Source organism: Erythrolamprus reginae, chromosome 5 (assembly GCF_031021105.1).
Source record: "Erythrolamprus reginae isolate rEryReg1 chromosome 5, rEryReg1.hap1, whole genome shotgun sequence".
NCBI classification, from domain to species: domain Eukaryota; kingdom Metazoa; phylum Chordata; class Lepidosauria; order Squamata; family Dipsadidae; genus Erythrolamprus; species Erythrolamprus reginae.
In genome coordinates, this window is record NC_091954.1 from 18,222,690 (window position 1) to 18,239,919 (window position 17,230).

Sequence of the window (17,230 nt, forward strand, 5' to 3'; positions counted from 1 at the left end):
TATGCCCATGTTACACCAACACTCCGCAGTCTGCATTGGTTGCCGATCAATTTCCGGTCACAATTCAAAGTGTTGGTTATGACCTATAAAGCCCTTCTTGGCATAGGACCAGAATATCTCCGGGACCGCCTTCTGCCGCACAAATCCCAGCGACCAGTTAGGTCCCACAGAGTTGGCCTTCTCCGGGTCCCGTCGACTAAACAATGTCGTTTGGCGGGACCCAGGAGAAGAGCCTTCTCTGTGGCGGCCCTTACCCTCTGGAACCAGCTCCCCCTGGAAATTAGAACTGCCCCCACCCTCCTTGCCTTTCGTAAAGTTCTTAAGACCCATCTCTGCCGTCAGGCATGGGGGAACTGAGACATCTCCCCCAGGCCTATACAGTTTATACGTGGTATGTTTGTGTGTATGTTTGCTTTTAATAATGGGTTTTTTAGTGTTTTTTAAATTATTAGATTTGTTCTTATATTGTCTTCGTTATTGTTGTGAGGGGCGGCATACAAATCTAATAAATAATAATTATTATTATTATTATATAATCTGTCCCTTTTGAAAGTGCCCATCTAATGACACTTTTATGTTTCCATCCTTGTTTCCCTGTTTATCAGTTTGGTACCCTGCTTCCCCGAAAATAAGACAGCGTCTTATTTTAATTTTTGCTCCCAAAGATGTGCTACGTCTTATTTTCAGGGGATGTCTTATTTTTTTTCAATGAATTGTATCCTGTATCCTGCTGCAGCAAAAACGCATCCAAATACACATGTTGGGTGCGTGCTGGATGTGTTTTAAATCTGATTGATGCAGCGTTTTGAGATGCAATTTATGGACAGAAGTGTTATATATGTTCTGTTCGGGAATGCTGAGAAACGAAACGTCTCCTAGGTCTTACTTTTGGGGGGATGCCTTATATTAGGCAATTCTACGAAACCTCTCCTATGTCTTACTTTTGGGAGTGACTTATATTCAGGGAAACAGTGTATAGTGCTTAGGGCACCCGATTAGTTATTTGTAAAAGCAATAGAAGCAGGAAACAAATGAACAAATACATGTTTCCTTCTAACCCTTATGTTCAGCGATCCTTTGAAAATTGCCACAAGGTTGGAATCCATATCACCTAGACTTTGATCTCATGCTTACAGATGTTCTCCTGCAACGTCTACACAATTTTGAAAATATTTTCTTCATATAGTTCTCTCCATTCATCAGCTTTTTGTCCAAGCAAAAATGTCATGCCTACCATATATTATATGCCTTAACTTTTGTTTCTCTGTTTCACTATTAGAATCAGAGCCCTACTAATTATTTACAAGGACTGGACGGAAGACCCCTAATAGCTGCTCCTGTGTTCACCAAGGTGATTTGAGCTCTTCTCATAATGGGAAATAAGTATTTTAGATGTGATGACCCAATCCTAAAATACCTTTCAAAAGCTTAGCGATGGTAGCATCAACGTGCGTGTCCTTTTACATCCGTACATCTTAAGCACAAATATCTGAAAATATTAGATATTTCTGCTGTGCAAATTAAGGAAGTTCTCCAGATGACAATCTCCCATCTTTTAATAGCAACGTCAGTGAAGATAAAATTGGTAGTAGATTCTAATTCATTTAGAAAACAACAGATTAGGAAAAAGGTGTTTAATGAAAATTTAGTTTAATGAAAAGAAGGGCTAGGGGGAGACATGATAGCAGTGCTCCAATATTTCAGGGGTTGCCACAAAGAAGAGGGAGTCAAGCTATTCTCCAAAGCACCTGATGGTGGAACAAGAAGCAATGGGAGGAAACTAGAAGAGAAGCAACTTAGAACTAAGAAATTTCCTGACAGAACAATTAGTCAGTGGAACAGCTTGCCTCCAGAAGTTGTGAATGCTCCAACACTGAAAGTTTTAAAGAAGATGTTGGATAACCATTTATCTGAAGTAGTGTAGGGTTTCCTGCCTAAGCAGAAGGCTGGACTAGAAGACCTCCAAGGTCCCTTCCATTCTATTCTATTCAAGATGTCGTAGTATATTGCAGTTTAAAACTTCTGTCCTACTATTTTCCATTGACAGCTTTAACAGGTAAGTAGTACACTGCCAACCTGGGTTAATGTAGAAAGATAAGCAGGGATTCCTCAGGTCAGTACTTAGGTGGAACCATGTTTGAAATCTTGGGCTGTAAATTAAAGTAGGAAACTGACCAATGGCAAATCATGACAGGAAAACAACACAGATGTATCCACTCGGTGACCAGAAGCAAGTTCACGCAAAGCTGACTTCACTTTATTCACACCTATGTAATCTTCTTGAAAACCTTAAAAGATCATCATGTCTGTTTTTGTTTTAGATGCTACAAAATATATCAGCCTCTGAGGGTCAGCTGGTTGTCTTTGAATGTCGGGTGAAAGGAGCTCCTTCTCCAAAAGTGGAGTGGTACAGAGAAGGCACATTGATAGAAGATTCTCCAGACTTTAGAATATTACAGAAAAGTATGCTTTTTAGTTTTTATGGACTGCAGGTAGTCCTCGAGTCCTCACAACTGTGCCCCAAATTTCTGCTGTTAAGGGCAGGGGTGGGTTCCGCTTACCTCTACTACCGATGAGCATTGTGACATTTTGCGCATGCTGCGCTCACGCCTTCCAGTAATTTCACTTCCGTACATGCTCAGAAGGTGGTTTCAGGCCGAAACACTGCTGAGGAGCTCAGCTGTGCTTCGGATGAAGAAATAAAGGTCGGTTTTTGTTCTGTCGGGCTCTCTGGTAGAATTCTCCCAAAACTTCACAGGTACCAGACACACAAACGTTTGAAAATTCAAAACAATGTTCTTTATAATGAAAATTCACTTAAACTAAGCCTTCTTTTGGTATAGCAAAGAGCACTCATCTCCGAACAAACTGGTAATTTGTACAAGTCGCTTATCAGTTCTGTGATACTTAGCTTGCAGCTGTGAGGCAATTCACAGTCCTTCTTCTTTCACAAAGTGAAACACACTTTGCCCTGGTTTAGTTTCAAAGCGGGGAAAAATCAGCACACAAAAGGTCAAAGTCAGTAAAGCAGTCACGAAACACAACGATCAGATAATCCTCCACAATGGCCAAACCCACAGGCTGCTATTTATAGCAGCCTCACTAATTACCACAGCCCCACCCAACCACAGGTGGCCTCATTTTCTGTGATAATAATCTCTCAGTTGTTGTTGCCTATGCATCGCTCTCCGCATGCGTGGCTGTATCATTAACTCTTGTTCTGAATCCAAGGAGGAGCTAGATAATTGATCTCCTTCTGAGCTGTCTGCCACACTCTCCTCCTCCCTGTCACTCATGTCTTATTGGTCAGAGGAGCCTTCATCATCAGATTCCACCGGGGGCAAAACAGGCCTGCAGCATGTGGATGTCTCCCCTACATCCACAGTCCTTGGGGCAGGAGCTGGGCCAGAGCTAACCACAACAGTTTTCGTCCATGGGCAGATTGGAAGGCTTTTTACATGGAAGAAGATGAGGATAATGAAACATAATGAAACAATCGCCAAAAATTACCAAAAAAAGATGGCAGCATGCACGGACAGACACAGATAGAATCCGTGATGCCAAAATTACGTAATCAGAAAGTCGCTAACAGTATCGGGTTCTGTTCTGTCTGGGTGCCCCCAGACTTCAACACCAACTGGAAAAAACAGCCAGACACACTGGTACAAACAAAGGCACTTTATAGTTTGAAAAATAAACACAGAGAAAAACCTGTTCTTCCCAACAGGCAGGCTATGAGACTTCACAGCAGAGTCCTGACGGCCAAACAATACAGCAGACTTCTTGCTGGCACACCCACCACTGTAGAGAATAAGACCCACACCTTTTCCCCCCAAGGTTTCAGTATTCAAAGTCACAAACCAGAATTCCAAGACGCCAAAGATCACAGCCAGGTCCCAGGACTCCCAAAGATAATACTCCACAAGCCAGGAAGGGTGGGTCTGCCTTTTCAGCCTTTCCGGAGAGCACCACACCCAAACCCAGCTGTTGCCTCTTTAGTGCTGAAAGTACCTGGCTAATTGTCCCCTTCGTTGTGTTGCTCTTCTCTGCCGGAGATCGATGATTGCTTGTGCATTTTCATCTAAGGAATCCAGGCTGCTTGCTGGGGAGAGCTCCCCCTCGGGGGACTCTGGCTGTCCTCCCTCTCCCTCAGCCTGAGATTCCTCCTCCCCGTCTGCCTGAACCTCCTGTTCCTCATCCTCCCCCTCTGAGCAGGAAGCCGGTAGAGGATCAGCCGTTCCCTGAGGGGCCTCAGACGGAATCACAACAGGGTTCCTAGTGGTACAGAGGAGGACACCACATCAGTAGTAAAACTAGAGATGCGTGCACAGCTTTGGGCTTCTGGTTTGTCGCATGTGCGTGTTCCTGTGAGAGTTTGCTTCTGCCCATGCACAGGAAGTAAAATTGTGCAACGGGATACACGTGTGAGATTTTGGTGATTTTTTTACTTCTGCACATGCATGGAAGCAAAAAAAATCACCGAAATCTCTTGCGCACGTCCCTTGCAAGATTTTGCTTCCTGAGCGCATTCCATAGACCCATAGCTGCACATGCAGTGCACCAAGAGTTCGCTGGCGATTTGGTCTGAACCAGGAGGAACCCACCCCTGGTTCAGTGAGACATTTGTTAAGTGGACCCTGCCCTGTTTTACAACCTTTCTGGCCTCAGTTTTTAATTGAATCACTGCAGCTGATAATTTAGTAACTTAACGGTTAAGGAATGTTGACTTTGTTTGTCAAAAGGTCACAAAAGGTGATTGCATGACCTTGGAACACAGCAATGTTCCTAAATATGAACTAGTTGCCAAGCATTTGAATTTTGATCACACGATTGTTGGGGATGCCGGAAAGGTCGTGAAAAACGGTCAGCAGTAACTTTGAACTGTTGCTAAATGGACGGTTTTAGGTCGAGGACTACCTGTAGTGTAGTATTACAGAAGATGGGATTATTTATTTATTTTTTTGCTGCATGCGACAAGCCAATGTTTGTAAATAAATTCTGTGAAAACAGCATTTTTAAAGTACAATGGTACCTCTCCTTAAGAACTCCTCTACTTAAGAACTTTTCTAGATAAGAACTAGGTGTTGAAGATTTTTTTGCCTCTTCTTAAGAATTATTTTCTACTTAAGAACCAGAGCTTGGAAAAATTTCCCAGGAAATTTGAGAGCAGCATGAAGGTCCAGCCAGTTTCCTGCCATTCCCTCTGGGTTTCTCTCTCTGGCGCAGCGTATGGGAGGCAGTCTCGCTCCGGGTGTATGGGAGGCGCGTGCTCCTCCTCGCCACCTCAGACTACCTCTTTTTTAAAAGTTTTGTATTTTTTTGATTCCCCTCACCTCACCTTCTTCCTTCGCCAGCAACTGTCCTCCTCCTCCTCTTCCTCCTCCTCCTCCTCCTCCCACCCAAATTCTGAACTTTTATTTCTTTCCTAATGGGTTCAGATGCATTATTTGCTTTTACATCGATTCCTATGGGAAAAAATTGCTTCTACTTACAAACTTTTCTACTTAAGAACCTGGTCATGGAACGAATTAAGTTCTTAAGTAGAGGTACCACTGTACCATTACAGTGATACCTTATCTTACAAACTTAATTGGTTCTGGGAAGAGGTTCTTAAGGTGAAAAGTTTGTAAGACGAAACAATGTTTCCCATAGGAATCAATGGAAAAGCGATTAATGCGTGCAAGCCCAAAATTAATCTCTTTTGCCAGCCGAAGCGCCAGTTTTTGCACTTTAGAATATTACAGAATAAGTCCAGAGGTGGGGTTTCCAGCGAGGGGAGCCTCAGCGAAATTGCAGCGTCGCAAAAACACCAAAGTCCTCAAAACCCCACCTTCGGACCTCTGTGTTTTTGTGAAGCTGCAATTTCACTGAGGCTCCGCTTGCTGGGAAACCCCACCTCCGGACTTCCATTGCCAGTGAAGCGCCCATTTTTGTGCTGCTGGGATTTCCCTGCTGGGATTCCCCTGCAGCATCACAAAAACACAGAAATCTGAAGGTGGGGTTTCCCATGGAGGGGAGCCTCAGGGGAATCCCTGCAGTGCAAAAACGGGTGCTTTGCTGGCAATCGAAGTCCAGAGGCGGGGAATCCCAGTGGTGGCGGCTTGGGTTTGTAAGGTGAAAATAGTTTGTAAGAAGAGGCAAAAAAATCTTAAACCCCGGGTTTGTATCTCGAAAAGTTTGTATGACGAGGTGTTTGTAAGACGAGGTATCTCTGTATCTCGTGCACTATAGAATTAGTGGTAATAATTGGGACTGCTACTTTTCTCAAAGCACATCAGACGGACCGATATTAATATTGTCTCCACGTTACAGATCAAAGTGATAAAGCAGGGAGAAGAATGATTTAAAGCAGCCTCAAACCATCATATCTGTTGGTACAATATGAACAATACAACCGCTTGCATTGTATAAAAAAATTGATACAACTAAGAGAATTTTGTTTTGAAACTCCCAAAGTTACACACAGTTCCATCATAGGCTTTCTTGAACAATATTCTGCACAGAACAGCAAATAATGTTTTGGTGAATTGGTAATTTTCTGGATTGTTACCCTTTGCCCACCTTGGCAGGGGTGATATTCATTTACTTTCCCTACTGGTTCGCAAATGTGAGAGTGCACAACTTGTATGCATGCACAGGGCTTCAAAATATGCCTAAATAGAATGGCATAGCACCAGGGCGGCACCCGCAGATTGCTACTACCGGTTCACCGGAACTGGTCCGAACCGGCTGAATACCACCTCTGCACCTAGGGTAAAACATTTAAACTCTGCCCGTAAATCTTGAAGCAAGTTCAGGTTTGGGTTTCACCAAGAGAGAAAAGGAATGAAATGAAAATATTGTGGCTATAACTATTGTATGCATATTCTGGCCTATACAACGATCCCTCGAGTATCGCGAGGGTTACGTTCCAAGACCCCTCGCGATACTCGATTTTTCGCGATATAGTGGTGCGGAAGTAAAAACACCATCCGCGCATGCGCACCCTTTTTCCATGGCCGCGCATGCGCAGATGGTGGAGTTTGCATGGGCGGCGGGGAAGACCCAGGGAAGGTTTCTTCGGCCGCCCAGCAACTGATCTGCTCGGCAGCGCCGCAGCAGCGAGGAGCCGAAGATCGGGGTTTCCCCTTTGCGTGGGCGGCGGGGAAGACCCAGGGAAGGTTTCTTCGGCCGCCCAGCAGCTGATCTGCTCGGCAGCGCCGCAGCAGCGAGGAGCTGAAGATCGGGGTTTCCCCGCCGCCCACGCAAAGGGGATAGTCAGCTGGTGCTGAGCACACAGATTCATTTCTGCCGATGGAACTGCGTTCCACCCCATCCTGCCTGCTGCCCACCCCTGCCACATGGGTACACCACATGTGTGTGCATGTATATGCAGTGTAACCCCCCCAAAAAAAATTCCAAAGAAAAACCGCCAAAAACAAAATGGCAACAAATGGGCAGTGCTGGAATCTTTGCTTCTGTGCATGCACAGAAGAAAAATTAAAGGGAGGGAGAAAACATTCAAAAAAAAAGATGGCGGCGCCCACAGACCGACCGATCCACTTCGATGACATCACCGTGACATCACCAGTGGGTTGCTACCAGTTCAGGTGAACCAGTCCAAACTGGGAGGAACCTACCTCTGGACTTTATCCTGGTTCTCAACTGTAATTGGAGCTGGATTTTTGACTCCTCCTCTTCCTTTTCCTCGTCTTCCTCATTCTCCTTTTCAAGATGAATCAGAGATTAGGAACAGGACCAAAAGTAACCGTATTACTCCAGCAGTTTAAGGATCCATCTATCTGGAATTAAAGAACCTTAAGTGATACAAAAGGACACGGTGGCTCAATGGCTAAGACGCTGAGCTTGTTGATTAGAAAGATTGACCGTTCAGTGGTTCGAATCCCTAGCGCCACAAAACGGAGTGAGCTCCCTTTGCTTCTCCCAGTTTTTGCCAACCTAGCAGTTCAAAAACATGTAATAAATGCAAGTAGAAAAATAGGGACCACCTTTGGTGGGAAGGAAACAGCGTTTCGTGAGCCTTCAGCATTTAGTCATGATGGCCACATGACCACGGAGACGTCTTGGGACAGCACTGGTCCTTTGGCTTTGAAATGGAGATGAGCACCGCCCCCTTGTGTCGGGGATGACAAGCACATTTGTGCAAGGGAATCTTCTACCTTTACCATAAGTGATACAAATTGCCCCCAAAATATAGAGTTGATCATGCAAAACTTTGAAAAAACATGGTGTGTTAAAATAAATACAGAATTAAAGTAATGTGGTTTTCTTTCTTTTTTATTAGAGCCTCGCTCCATGGCTGAACCGGGTAAGTATATTTATGTCACTAAATTGCTTCTCTCTTACCAACATGTTTCTGTGATTAAAAACAAGCAAGCTGATTTTTATTTTCAAAAAATGTATTCTTGCAGTTCATGCTTCACACATATCGAGGTATTCTCATCAATATATCCTATACACATAAAGCAAAGAGATCATATTGTTTAGGGGGGCTATATTAGAAAATTCTGTTCCAAACATATAAAAAGGGACATAACCTCAGTCACACAGTTGCAATGGTCACCTTGACTGCTTTGATATTAGATTAGATTAGATTAGATTAGATTAGATTAGATTAGATTAGATTAGATTAGATTAGATTAGATTAGATTAGATTAGATTAGATTAGATTAGATTAGATTAGATTAGATTAGATTAGATTAGATTAGATTAGATTAGATTAGATTAGATTAGATTAGATTAGATTAGATTAGATTAGATTAGATTAGATTAGATTAGATTTATTGGATTTATATGCCGCCCCTCTCCGCAAACTTGGGGCGGCTCACAACGATGGTAAAAACAATACATAATAACAAATCCAATACCCACCAATCCAATTACAATTTTAAGCTAAAAAATATTACCTGTAGGTATCCATGAGCATGAGCATTTTCCATAACATGAAGCTAAATTATTAGTATATTGAAACCTGGAAGAAGACTGCTACTCATGTTTGCCATTCGACATGGCAGACAAGACCACTGCTCTTTCCTCTGACTTAAAATTCTTGACTACAAGTATTGCCCACAAGATCATATGCTGCAACGTCCTACCGGTCAATGACTACTTCAGCTTCAACTGCAACAACACAAGAGCACACAACAGATTCAAACTTAATATTAACCGCTCCAAACTTGACTGTAAAAAATATGACTTTAACAATCGACTTGTTGAAGCGTGGAACTCATTACCGGACTCAATAGTGTCAACCCCTAACCCCCAACATTTCTCCCTTAGACTATCCACGATTGACCTCTCCAGGTTCCTAAGAGGTCAGTAAGGGGCGTACATAAGTGCACAAGTGTGCCTTTCGTCCCCTGTCCAATTGTCTTTCCTTTATCTCATATATCATATATATTTTCTTCCTTTCATATATCTTCTCCTCTATTTTTACATATTATCTTTATATATATTACTTCATGTCTATTCTCTTCCATATGTATTGTGTATTGGACAAATGAATAAATGAAGTAAGGGTTATGAATTGTGAAATGTTCCATTCAATTTCATCTGAATGCGAAATATAGAGTAGCAAAGTTGGAAGAGATCTTGGAGATCTTCTAGTCCAATCCAGAGTTACCCTGAGTTACTTGGCCCAGAGTTACCCTGTGGTAAGATGGGTGGGTAATAAATGTGTTAAGATGGGTGATAAATAAGTAAGCCTCATGCCCAAGCAGGAAACACTATACAGTGGTACCTCTACTTAAGAACTTAATTCGTTCCATGACCAGGTTCTTAAGTAGAAAAGTTCTTAAGCAGAAGCATTTTTTCCCATAGGAATCAATGTAAAAGCAAATAATGCATGCAAACTCATTAGGAAAAAAATAAAAACTCGGAATTTGGGTGGGAGGAGGAGGAGAAAGAAAAGGAGGAGGACAGTCACTGGCGAAGGAAGAAGGTGAGGTGAGGGGAATAGAATAGAATAGAATAGAATAGAATTTTTATTGGCCAAGTGTGATTGGACACACAAGGAATTTGTCTTGGTGCATATGCTCTCAATGTACATAAAATAAAATATACATTTGTCAAGAATCATGTGGTACAAAACTTAAGATTGTCATAGGGGTCAAATAAGCAATGAAGAAGCAATATTAATAAAAATCTTAGGATATAAGCAACAAGTTACAGTCATACAGTCAACATGGGAGGAAATTGATGATAGGAATGATGAGAAAAACTAGTAGAATACTTGTATCAAAACAATACAAAAAATAAAAGAGAAGGAGAACAGTGGTTTATTCCCTCTCCAAGTGCCCAGAGAAAGGAAAATGCTTCGTTCGCTCTGGACTGCCAAAGCCTCCTTAAGCGCCACCGAAATGCTCCTCTGGCAGCCCAGAAAAGCCCGAGATGGCCGGGATTAAAGGGGGAATGGCAAGAAACTGTCCGGGCCTTCTTGCCGCTCTCAAATTTCCTGGGAAATTTTTCCGGGCTCGGGTTCTTAAGTAAAAAATGGTTCTTAAGAAGAGGCAAAAAAATCTTGAACACCCGGTTCTTATCTAGAAAGGTTCTTAAATAGAGGCTTTCTTAGGCAGAGGTACCACTGTATATCAGTAATGGCGAACCATGATTCATCAGGAAAGCAGGAACCGGAGGAGTCACGGCAGACGCGGTGAGCTCTTTCATCCTTGCACTGGAGCGGACCCTGACCTCCATGGGCCAGTCACAGACAGTGGGCGGGCTGGATGTGACCCGCGGGCCGCCCCTTACCCAAGTCTGCTCCAGAGTGTAAAAAACAGCCCAATGGTCTAACCGGAGGTGCGTTTTCTGAACTTCCGGTTTGTCCATTCAGTGTTTTTTTTGTACTCCAGAGCTTCAGGAAAGCTTCTCTGAAGCATTGGGAGGGAGAAACAGCCTTTATCAAGCCTGAAAATCAGCTGGCCAGCACGCACATGTATGCTGGATCTAACATAGGACAAAGTCTCACGTGCGGTCCAATATGGATCCGCGTGCCACCTGTGGTGTACATGCTATAGGTTCGCCATCACAGCTATATATTATTTCAGAAAAATGGTTGTCCAATATCTTCTTAAAAACCTCTAGTGATGGAGTGCTCACAACTTTAGGATGTCACGCAAGTCATTCCACTGGCTAATTGTTCTCATTGTCAGAAAACTTCTCCTTAATTTTGGGTTGGATCTTCTTGATAGGTTTCCATCCATTCCAAGATTCATTCTTCTCCTGCCGTCAGGTGCTTTGGAGAATATGTTGGCAGACACACATGCACATAATCTGTGAAAAAAGCAAGAAGTGCTACAAATAGCAATCTACATACCTACCTCTGGAAAAGTCCCACTGATTTTAAGAAGAGTTATTCCAGGTCCCTCCAAATAAGTTCAAGAATAGTCAGGTATATAGCATTATGCTTTCATTTGCTAATGAGGCCCACTTAAATAAAAGGAGCCCATTCCCTATAGCGTAGGGACCCAGGGGAAGAGCCTTCTCTGTGGCAGCCCTGACCCTTTGGGACCAACTCCCCCCAGATATTAGAGTTGCCCCCACCCTCCTTGCCTTTCGTAAGCTCCTTAAAACCCACCTCTGTCGTCAGGCATGGGGGAATTGAGACTTTCCCTTCCCCCTAGGCTTATAAAATTTATGCATGGTATGTCAATATGTAAGATTGGTTTCTTAAATTGGGGTTTTTTAAATTAACTTAAATATTAGATTTGTTTACATTGTATTATTATTGTTGTTAGCTGCCCCAAGTCTACGGAGAGGGGCAGCATACAAATCTGATAAATAAATAAATAAACCAATCAATCAATCAATCAATCAATCAATCAATCAATCATTAGCACTGAAAGCTTAGAAAGGACTAACGCTGACCATGAAGATATTCAAGGAGTGATTGAATTATCCTTCCATTCTCCATTTTTACTAAAATGGTCCTTATTTCAAAACTGGGACTTCTAGTCTTTTCCAGCCTTGGTGTGAATGAAACGGACCTTATTATGTCCCTTATTTTCTTGGAAGTCAAATGCTCACCAGATGATGTTGGATTGCACTATATTTATCCAACTTGCCAGTGGACATATATTGTCACACCTCGACCTTTGCCAAATTTTTTTTTCTTAACCCTCCGTGCTCCACAATGCTCTCACTCATGAAATATGAGAAAGTCGCTTCAGGCATTCCAGCTCCGAAATTGGAGAAGGCCACGTCAGGCATTCTCCCTCCAAGGGGGAACCCTGACTGTGACTATTTTTTCAGTGACTTCAGGATCAAAACAGTGGGTCTGAGTCAGTGCTAGATGAAAGGGCACAAGGGCCTCATCCAGGGACTGTGGAGTAGCGACACCATGATTAAGGCACACTAAGTGTGTCCTATAAATAGTTTTAGAGGAACAAAAGCACGTTCAACTGTACCTTTCGTGGGAGAGCTTTTTGCGGCTTGGCATGAATAGCCAGCTCCTCAATAGCTCAGGGTCTGCCCACTTGCCAAAACGTTGAGGGGACTCATCCTTAGGGTTACAATTTCCTTCTAAAGTGCATAGGTTGCCCTTTCCCTCAGCAGGTGAGCAGATTTGGTTTCTGTGGAACTCAAAGGGGTGAATACAAGTGCACTACAGTGCCTTCCATCCCCTGTCCTATTACTCTCCTATATCTCCTATACCTTTCTTCTATTCCTATATCTCTTCTCCTATTCTTTCATTGATATGTCCTATTACTATATCTTCTTTTCTATTCTTTCTTAGATATATTTTACTACCGTGTTTCCCCGAAAATAAGACACTGTCTTATATTAATTTTTGCTCCAAAAGTTGTGCTACGTCTTATTTTCGGGGGGTGCCTTATATTTCTCAAATAAGACAAATTCACAGGCAGAAAAGCTGACACCCCCAAAGAAAGTGTACCGTACGGTACACTGATTACGATACGGTACCTGTCAGTATGGCACCCACACAACAAACGACGGCACTTATATGGTACAACAGTATACTCCCGCTGTTGCAGCTTCCGGCCACCAGAGGAACTACAGTCTACGCACTGTAGTGGAGACTGTAATGGCGGTGAGACAGCAACAGATTGTGTCTCCTGTACTGGATGGTACAAAGCGATGGAAGGGGCCAGCAGGGGACGCCACATTATTATGGTACCGCTATGAACAGCTTTGAATGGTATCGTATGTTTTTCCACCATACCGTATGTAAACTTGACTAGGCCTTATTTTCGGGGGGTGCCTTATATCAGCAAATTCTGCAAAACCTCTGACATGCCTTACTTTCGGGGTACGTCTTATTTTCGGGGAAACAGGGTATGAGTATCTCCTCTATAACCTTCATCATGTATTTTACTATGTGTATATAGATATATACCCACTAAAACCCTCATTGTGAATTGGACAAAATAAATAAATGAATGAATGAATGAATGAATGAATGAATGAATAAATAAATAAATAAAACCCTTAGTCGTGATGGTGGAATCTATAAGGCCGTGATGATGAACCTATGGCACGTGTGCCACAGGTGGCACACAGAGCCATATCTGCTGGCACGCAGGCCGTTGCCCTAGCTCAGCTCCTGTGTGCATGTGTGTGCCGGCCAGCTGATTTTGGGCTCGCATGGAGATTCTGGGAGGGCATTTTTGGCCTCCGGAAGGCCTTGGAGGGAGGCTTTTTAATACTGATTGTTTGTGTAATATCGATTGTTTTTTAAGATAATGGGTTTTAGTCATAGTTTTAATTATTAGATTTGTACCTATATTGCTTTTATTGTTGTTGTGAGCTTCCCCGTTTTTGCGATCGGCGGCGGCGTTTTCGGCCGATCTGGAGGTTGAAACGGAGGTGGGGAATCCCAATAGGGAATTCCATGGGCGGAGCTTTGATGTCACGAAGACGTCCTTCCTGGTCGGCCGAAACGTGGCCTCCAAGAAGGACGTCTTCGTGACGTCAAAGCTCCACCCATGGAATTCCCTATTGGGATTCCCCACCTCTGTTTCAGCCTCCAGATCGGCCGAAAACGCTGCCGCCGATCGCAAAAACGGTGCTCCAATGAGCGGCGGCGCCCGGCTGTAACCTTCTGAAACAGCCGGGCGCTTCTCAGCGGCCTCCGGAACCCGAACCCGAACTTTTGCCAAACTTCCGGGTTCAGCATTCGGGAGAACGCCGAGAAGCCCCCCTGCTGTTTAAGAAGGTGACAGCCGGGCGGAGGCGCCCAGCAGAATGCCATTTTGCGATCTGCGGTGGGTTCATAAGGTGAAAAAAGTTCGTAAGAAGAGGCAAAAATTTTCTGAACCCCTGGTTCATATCTCGAAGTGTTCGTATCACGAGGGGTTCGTATCATGAGGTACCACTGTATCTCTGGACCTGGTCAATTGTATCAAGGTCTGATATACAGTGTGGATTTCAAGCAGACAAGCTATGTTCGAGGATTGGTTTGGCAAAGGTTTTTTTATGCCCTAGTTAGAGTAGTGTTACCGGAGAAGAAGCTTTACAAAATTAGGTTAACAACTCTTAAAGTCTTTTTGGCAATGCTGTTACAATGAACTCTGGAGCTTAGATCATTTGAGATGAGTACTCCTAGGTCCTTGATGGACTATGAGGTCTACGAGGTCATATCTGCCCAATTTGTATCTGGTGCTCTGATTTTTGTTGCCAATGTGTAAGACAGAGCATTCGTTAGTTGTGATTTGGAGTTGCCAATTGTTCAACCATTCTGACACATAGTCAAGGTTGCTTTGTAGGGCAGCAGTATTGTCGGTGGTGTTAAATAGTTTTACGTCATCAGCGAAGAAGACACAGATGCTTATAATATGATTGCATTCTCACCAAGTTAGTCAGATTCTCACCAAGTTAGTCAAATCTACCAAAGGGATAGGGTTACAAAAATTCCAGCTACTAAATGACATTCAATTTGGAGCCAATATCTCTCAATAAACAGGAGAAGGACATAGGTAGGAGACTTTTTGTACTTAGTTTCTCACAACTTCTCTATGAACTTAAGAAACGTTGTTACTGAAGAACTCCTCCACTCGAAACAGAATATCCTACGAAAATAGACTTACAATCCTAGGCCTAGAAAGCCTAGAACTATGGCGTCTAAAACATGATTTGAGTATTGCCCACAAGATCATATGCTGCAACGTCCTACCAGTCAATGACTACTTCAGCTTCAACCGCAACAACACAAGAGCACGCAACAAATTCAAACTCAATACCAACGCTCCAAACTTGACTGTAAAAAATATGATTTCAACAATCGAGTTATCGAAGCGTGGAACTCATTACCGGACTCAATTGTGTGAACCCCTAACCCCCAACACTTCTCCCTCAGACTCTCCACGATTGACCTCTCCAGGTTCCTAAGAGGCCAGTAAGGGGCTTACATAAGTGCACTGGTGTGCCTTTCGTCCCCTGTCCAATTGTCTTTCCTTTCTTTCACCTATCTTATATATTCTCTTCCTTTCATATATCCTCTCCTCTAAGCCCACTTTCACCCTTTTTATATTATCACATGTCTATTTTCTTCCTATGTACTTGTGTATATTGGACAAATGAATAAATAAAAATAAAAATAAAATAATATCCTCTGTTGATATGGTGAGAGCTAGAATCATAATCACTTGGGGAAATTTAATTATTTATACTCATGGTCATTGCTTGAAAGGAAACACCCAGAAATCCTTAATCTTTGTTCATACTTAAGGGTCACCCAGATATTGCTTTATTTAAGCATATTTGTATATCAGTGGTTGCATGACATCTATAGATGCTATATGCTAAATAAATTTTTAAAAATCAACAATGTGCTCCTCAGAGTTGATAACTTTCATATTAGCATACTAAGAAAGAGAGGCTAGATTTGCAGTACAGTGGTACCTCGACATACGAGTTTAATTCGTTCCAGACCCGAGCTCGTAAGTCGATCAACTCGCATCTTGAATGAATGCCTTTAGACTTTGTTTTTCACGCCGAGATAACCGGAACCAAGGAGATTCTTGCGCCACCTAGTGGAAGCTCGGCTCATATCCCGAATTTGAGCTTGGGTGTCGAACAGAAATTTCGCTCGCGTCGCGGCTTATAACTTGGAATGCTTGCATGTGGAGCAGCTCATATCTAGAGGTACTACTGTATAGGTCTTTAATCCCATATTTTCTTTAATTTAAAATCTTACTTTATCTTCAGATTAGTTAGGGAAGTTACGCAAGGAGGGAAAAAATTGGCTATTCTGCCAGTCTGTCAGTCTTTCCTAAAACTGTATCCCAGTAAAGGAGAGGAATCTTCCTTTTCTTTTTTCTATAATTGTAAATGAGTTGTACTGAGCAGAGTGACAGCTGATTTCATGCCTAAAACAGGATTTGAATTAAACATTCCTGATTTATTGTTTTAAAAAAGTTTTTATTAAACACACACACACACACAAAAAAAAAAACATTCAACAGAAACAACACAAAACAAACAATTGGGGATATTATAGCCCCATATGTACAGTAAACTTTCATCAGATAGATTATATTATCTATAAATAAATATATTAATGTTCCTATATGTTTATTTGGTCTTTACATATATATAATATTTTGAATTTTTCTATATATTGCTGCCAACCTGCCTTCCATTGAGGACCTGTATACTGCACGAGTCAAAAAGAGGGCGGGGAAAATATTTACTGACCCCTCGCATCCTGGACACAAACTGTTTCAACTCCTACCCTCAAAACGTCACTACAGAGCACTACACACCAAGACAATTAGACACAAGAACAGTTTATTTCTGAACGCCATCACTCTACTAAACAAATAATTCCCTCAACACTGTCAGACTTTCTACTTAATCTGCACTTCTATTCTACTAGTTTTTCTCATCATTCCTATCACCCATATCCTCCCATGTTGACTGTATGACTGTAACTTGTTGCTTATATCCTAAGATTTTTATTAATATTGCTTCTTCATTGCTCATTTGACCCCTATGACAATCATTAAGTGTCGTACCACATGATTCTTGACAAATGTATATTTTATTTTATGTACGCTGAGAGCATATGCACCAAGACAAATTCCTTGTGTGTCCAATCACACTTGGCCAATAAAATTCTATTCTATTCTATTCATATAAATAATTCAAACTATGCAGTCCCTTCTTGGATAGTTTGAGAATTAACAGTTATACATCATCATTTATTTATTTATTCTTTCTCTCTCGCTCTACCATTCATAAAATTTGTTCCATACATTATAATAATCAATTT

At 42.3% G+C, this 17,230-nt stretch overlaps 1 protein-coding gene across 1 annotated transcript in view; it reads left to right on the forward strand.

Moving 5' to 3' along the window:
• Window positions 1-17,230, forward strand: part of MYPN (myopalladin) — a 77,969-nt gene that overhangs the window by 18,999 nt on the left and 41,740 nt on the right. Inside the window, exons 5-7 of the mRNA XM_070752178.1 lie at window positions 1,280-1,351; window positions 2,322-2,463; window positions 8,285-8,308. Coding sequence (XP_070608279.1) covers window positions 1,280-1,351; window positions 2,322-2,463; window positions 8,285-8,308 — 238 coding nt within the window. The remainder of the gene's footprint in view (window positions 1-1,279; window positions 1,352-2,321; window positions 2,464-8,284; window positions 8,309-17,230) is intronic.